This window comes from Drosophila subobscura, chromosome J (assembly GCF_008121235.1).
Source record: "Drosophila subobscura isolate 14011-0131.10 chromosome J, UCBerk_Dsub_1.0, whole genome shotgun sequence".
In the NCBI taxonomy this organism is placed as follows: domain Eukaryota; kingdom Metazoa; phylum Arthropoda; class Insecta; order Diptera; family Drosophilidae; genus Drosophila; species Drosophila subobscura.
In genome coordinates this window covers 8,224,517-8,230,764 of record NC_048532.1, presented here as the reverse complement: position 1 = coordinate 8,230,764, position 6,248 = coordinate 8,224,517, and the positions used below count along the sequence as shown (strand labels likewise).

Below are 6,248 nucleotides of genomic sequence, written 5' to 3'. Positions count from 1 at the left end.
ACAAAACAATTATTAAACAATGAAATTATATTTTTACCTGTGTATTTTAATTAGCATAAATTGTATAAACGAGAACGAGTACGATTACAAAGACGGTTTTCTAGTAATTATCACACATCCCCACAGATCCCCCCCCTACAACCACCAACCCAAAAATTCCCTAAATAAAACACACACACACATGCATATCTTTTAAGTAGTTTGGTTTTTTCATTTAGTATTCTATTCTATTTTTTTTGTGTAATAAACAAAAAAACAAAATATTTGCAAAAAAAAAGAGTTTTTAATTTCTGATTTTCCTGCGCTGCCCCCACAAATATCCAATCCTAAAGACCCTTTCCGAAATAAATCACACGCTGCTGTAAATATGAAAACGCTTAAACAATCATTGATTGATATGATTGCGCTTGAAGAGTTTTTTCCTAGCTAAGGTTTCAGTTGAGTTGCCGCCAAAAAAAAAGAAAAACCAAAACAAAATCTCGTTCATTTCCCCGGCTTGGCATACGCCGGGGGCGCCAATAAAGAGCAAATAATTAATAGCAATAATAAGGTGTAAAGCACAACCAAAAAACCAAAACAAAATAGAGATAAAACATATTTAGAATATAAATATATTCAAGGATGGAAAGAGAAGAAACCCGCAACAATTGACAACAAGCATTCATAGCAAAGAAAAAGAAAAATGAAAAAACACTTAAATAAAATATATATACATATAAATGATTAAAAACCAAAAAAAAACATGGTGGGAACAGATTTTTTAATAAGCAAACTCAATTTACGAGTTGAAAATTTTCTAAAATTAAAAGATATTAGCCCTAAAAAAAAACAAAAACCAAAACTACATAAGTAAAAACCAATTAATGTCCGCGCGATTTAGGACTAGCCGACAACAAACAAAATAAAACAGAAACAACAAAAGTTATATACACGAAATGTTCATTGTAAAGTTAGTTAAGGGCTTGAGAACTAAAGAATAAATTGGGAGCATGGTGGAGGATGATTCGAACAAATACTAAGTGCATTAAGCGTTGGAAGGGGACAGGAGATGAAAACCATTTACTAGCCTAAAAGTATTCAATTATTAAGTGAACTTAGTTGGAGCGCCTAAAAGATGGTCAAGCTGGTTTTTGCTGGAATGATATTAGAAACCAAAAACAACCCCGAAGATGCAATTGTTTCTAAAACAAATAAGAGAGAATAACGGGCGCCACACACAACCACACACACACACTATGTACACACACACACACACAACACCTACATACATTAGGATCGGAATGAGAATGAAAAAATCTAGCTACAGAATTGCATATTACATACACACATCTATATATACATACATACATCTATATATATACAAGTACACTTTATATATATGTATTGGGCAGAAAACAAAATGTTGTTGTAGTGCAATTACAATTAAGTTTTGTTTTGCCACCAAATCCAGAGTAAAAACCAAACCGCAGATACATAATGTATACATACATAGTACATATGTATGTATGTGTGTACATATGCATAGCAAAAAGGTCAAAAAGTGGGTCAAGGTTTTTAAGATGACGAAAGAGAACAACTGATGACAAAACATTGTTTGTAATTCCTTTTACAGGCGATGATACCAAACAAAAATACAAAAAAAAGAAAACTAAAAACAAGAACATTTTTCAAAATAAAAACTAACATCAAATTCAAACAAAATAAAAGCGTTTCTTGTCTACATAATTAGATGGTGAAGGTGCTCCGTGTTTCAGCAACAAGGTGAAGGCGGGATGTTCCAGTGGGTGGAAAGAATTGATCATTCGATGGCTAGTCCCGCGCCGCTTGCAGTCTTCGAAACTTCAGAAACGTTCTGGAAGTTTTGCCTTCGCTTTGGGCCTCCTGGTCTGTTTTTTTTAGATACAAAATTAAGTAGTCGCCAGCCGCTTTGCTTGGGCCAGATGCATGCTTTATGCACTTCAATTTATTGTGTAATATTATATCCAAACATGCTACCAACATCTGGCTGGTGCATAGCAATCCCTGAGGTTGAATGCGTCTACATTCATATATTTCCAACATCTCATATCTTATCTAGCGATTGAGTTTGTGGTTCTTTTAGCTTAATAATAAATGATTTTTAACTCGTTATTTAATGGAGTTTATCTCTCAGTTTGGCTGTAGTTTCAGTTTTTCAGTTTCAGATACTTTCTTGGGTTAAAATGTGCACTGAATTGGATTTTGTTCAGGTGGAACACCGTCCCGAACTGCAATACAGAATGCCGACAATTTTTGAACGAACTCCTCGCCGTTTGCATGGCGACAGTCGCCCCAGGCCTTTACTAGAACTTCAATTTCGTAGGCGCTGTCAACGTCCTCCAACGACACTGTAAAATGCAATGTAAAAAGTGAAAAGTTGCACTACATCGGCGAGGTCCACTGCTACTCACTGACTACCATCTCTTTGACCTCCCACTCTGCATCGTAGCGTGAGCGCAGGAACTCTAGGATCTCCAGCACTTGCGGTGTTCTCAATATCGGGGTTATGTCGTACTTCTCAACGATTTCATCATCCATAAACATGCGCGTGCGGCTTAAAAATGTACAGATCCTATCCCGTACCTTGCGCAGTTGTTCCAGATAGGTTTTCATCGCGGCAATCGGATAGGAAAGTCTATCGTACTTCGTGCGAATTTCTCTGTCCGCCGCTCGAAGGAGACGATCATTCGAAAGATTGGTTAAACGATTCTCCAAATCCAAAATGTGCAACCGTACGCCCGAAAAATGGCTCATTGTTTCGCGACCAATCTTTATGTAATGGTACCAGGTCCCTGCCATGCCACATATTTCTACGCATATTTGCCTTAGCTCAAGTTTTGACGATTCTACTTGCATTTTGGTAAAACAAAAAATAGGCAGCGCGGTTGGGTAAAAAAAAAACCGGGAAGTTCGTTCGTCTAGTGACAGTGTGGGGTAACGCATAACCTAGAGCTGGGTTTAAGTGTTGTTAAGGTCTGATTTGGTCAAGGTATTTTATTCAACCTCTCAAATTGCGCTGTGTGAAAGGAATTTCATTTGTTTGCTTATCTTTAACTTCAATATTTATATTCCTAGGTAAATGAAGGCTCTATTTTTGAATGCAAGTTGGATTATTTTTGAAGGTCTATGCCCCTGCCATATTATTCTGATTTCAGATGAAGGCTCTATTGTGATTTTTACACTTTAAAAATATATATTTTTGATGGAAAATTGGATAATATACAAATGTCTATGCCCCTGCCATAACATTCTGATTTTATTTTTGCCTTAAAATAATCCGAAATCACATTTAAAAATCTCACCTTACCCACGAAATATTGCGATATTTGCCCTTGTGACGTCACAAAAGTAGCGCAGCGCAACATAACGGTTTTATATGCCAGGGCTGGCAAGCAACAAAAATACCAAAACAATGCCCCTGCAGTTTGATGACCGATCGTTAGTAATCGATAGAAATTAGAAGAAAAAGCGCATTAAATTTGTGTTAAATTGAATTAGAAATTCCCACAACTTTCTCTGATCTGTATTAGAATGGTGCCAGCGTTTGCAGCATTGTTGCCGCGTGGCCCCCTTTTGGTAAGCTCCTGGACACCGCTCCACCCCTCTGTGGCGCTCTCAGTCTCTCCTGTGGCTGTGGCTCCTGCGTTGCGTGCCAAATTGATCAAGTGACCGTGATTAAGCAGGCGACTAGCTCTGGTCGCATTAATTGCGATCATGTTGCACACCCCGCACCCCGGCCGTGGCTGACAATTAGCTGCGTGACGCTTGCCACAACTAGGAAACAATTTTCTTTTGCTTTATTTGTGGGTCGTCCAGCATCTGGAGTTCAAGCTGTGGAGATGCGACTGTAGCTGGGCTGAAGCTGAAGCTGTTGTTGGGGCCTGTCAGGCGGCATGAATTACTGTGCGTTGATTGCCTTTAAGGCCTGATTGCAACAACAACAGCAACAAAAAAACGACACCAAAACGTTGCACAAATTGCTGCGCTGGCTGCTGTTCTTTTGAGGCATGCGGCAAACGAGTTCGGTTGCCCCCAACTGCATTAATTATCAACAAATCATTTTTGCAGCCCCGAAAGCAGCATTTATCAGCGATTATGCATGGGACAAAGGAATCAATGGAGCAGGAGGCGCAGGCGATGGCCGCAAGTGTCGCACAACATGTGTCTTGTGGATGCCATGTGGAACGCAGGCACAGCGATGGCGATCTGCACAAATTTGTCAGGCAGAGACAGGGGCAGAGGCCGAGGCAGAGTGCTCCAGGCTGATGGCGTCGGCTACATGACATGGCATTGATAAGCACACAAAAAAAACGCATCTCGCAATTAAGATATTTTTATGTAAATTAATGAAAACAGTCGACAAAGAAGGAGGCCAGGCCAGGCCAGGCCAGGCCAGGCCAGGGCACTCCGCTGCGTAGGCAGACAGCCAACGAATCGAAGCTGAAGCTGGAATTGGACTTGGAATTGGACTTGGAGCCATGCGTGCAACTTACAAATAAGTACAAGTCGCCACGTCGATTGTGGAAGCGGAGGAGCCAGGCCGGCCAATTGTGCATTTTTAATTGGAAAAAGCTCACAGAAACTCGAAGGCGAAGGGCACAACGATCCTCTGGCGATCCCCTACAAAAAACTGACGCACCGAAAATTTATTGTTTCGAAGACGATCCACTGCCGCGGCATTGCTAACAGGCAAAACCTGGCAAAACCCGGCAAACGAGAACGCGACCGGCACCGCCGCATGTCGAATGGCAAAAGCAAACAGCAAAACGGCCGCAAGGCCCCGCTGGCCAAGAAGACGTTGGACCGATGCCTGGCTCGGACCCGCTCTTACTTAGGCATTTATGTCTGGCACTTGACACATTTTGTTATGGCATTTTTCAGCTACCGCGCGCCTCTGACTCTGACTCTGACTCCGTTTGACCCAATCAAAATTCCTCGATCTTGCACTTGAATGCGTTTAATTTGTAAGATTTGCCTCGCTTCAACAACGGGCAACCTCCCTGCCAAAGTGTTGAAGTTTATGTTTCAGCAAAGCAACGGTGGGATATGGGTTCGCATAAGCCACTGCAGGAACTGATTGGTTTACCAGAAGAGAGTGGAAAATGCTCAGAATGTGAGTTAAGTTTGGAATAAGCAGAGAACAGAGCGATTGTTTATTGTTTGTTTGTTTTAGAAAGGAACAACTCAAGCAGCAGAAGGAGAAAGCGAAGCAGGACTGTTCCACATGGAATTTCCTTCAAGTAAGTTACGCAGGCAGAAGCAGACTTTAAATCAGACTTTAGACTACCAAAACAACTATTAATTAGCGTAAATAATATTAAACACAGTCAAATGTCTATGGAGAACCCTCCGTAAAGGCCGTAAAACCCTTTCCTGTGAGCAATTCCCACATGCAAGTTCCTCTTAAGGCAACTTCGGCCTCTCCCAGAACCCATTTCTGATCAGTTAGATGTTGCTTTTGCCTGCCTTTCCTTTTGTTTTTGCAGTTTGCATTTCCGATTCCCGGCGGAGACCATCATTTCTGCATTATTAATTCCCTTTTGGCCGGCAAAAGCCAACTTATTTGCCTGCTTATCTACGCAGAACATCCTTTTGGTTGGAGCGCACTTAACGGGGGGAACTCGCTGCCAACTATCTGGAGAATAGGGTGGTGGCCCCACAGTTGCAGTTGCAGCTGCGGCACATGGAGGCGCATGGACATAGGCACAGGCATGAGGCTTAGGCACAGGCAGGCCATGTTGTTGCCGGTAGCGTTTGGCTGATCGTCGGACAACCGAAACGAGAGCACCAGGCAGAGAGTCACTCGAGAGCCAGTCTGGGATGGGCGCTGAGCGGGGAGGGGACAAGTTGATTTATTCTAATCTGTATAAGCGTTCGCTATAATAAAGCAAAAGAGCCCACGGAGTGGACAATGCTCGCCAGCGGGTCCGTAGCCATGGAGCCCAAATTGCAGATCAAACCTCCATTGGGGGGACTGGTTTTAGGATCTCCTTCAGCCCTGCCACAGCCCCTTCTATCTGTGTGTGCCACAGCCAGTTGATTCTGCATTGTAATTGGATTTGAGCCGCCGGTGTAGTCGCAGCTGCGGATTCTAATGACTCAGCAAAGTGGCAAGGGACTGGAACTGGGAGATCCTGTTCCTTTTTGTTCCATTGTTCTTCGCTTAAGCTCAACCTTTCACTGGGTATTAATGCACTCCCTGGACCCACACCCCAATCCCAAATGAAGAT

General features: G+C 42.2%; 1 protein-coding gene across 2 annotated transcripts; it reads right to left on the bottom strand.

The window, feature by feature from the left end:
* Window positions 1-2,181: 2,181 nt before the first annotated feature.
* On the bottom strand, window positions 2,182-3,045 carry LOC117895737. 2 transcript variants are annotated; one of them, XM_034803602.1, is made up of 2 exons: window positions 2,430-3,045; window positions 2,182-2,366 (listed from the first exon to the last, which is right to left on the bottom strand). In XM_034803602.1, the coding sequence occupies exons 1-2, from the start codon at window positions 2,959-2,961 to the stop codon at window positions 2,197-2,199; spliced, it is 702 nt and encodes a 233-aa protein (XP_034659493.1). In that variant the 5' UTR covers window positions 2,962-3,045; the 3' UTR covers window positions 2,182-2,196. The 2 variants fall into 2 exon arrangements, with proteins under 2 accessions (XP_034659493.1, XP_034659495.1); XM_034803604.1 differs by having other exon boundaries at window positions 2,263-2,366; window positions 2,434-3,045.
* Window positions 3,046-6,248: the final 3,203 nt, after the last annotated feature.

Bases quoted from the DNA above. Each gene is read 5' to 3' on its own strand.
- LOC117895737 (XM_034803602.1), bottom strand. From the start codon at position 2,961: ATGCGTTACCCCACACTGTCACTAGACGAACGAACTTCCCGGTTTTTT. The intron at 2,367-2,429 runs GTGAGTAGCAGT...TGCATTTTACAG, and splicing joins GGTCAAAGAGATGGTAGTCA to TGTCGTTGGAGGACGTTGAC.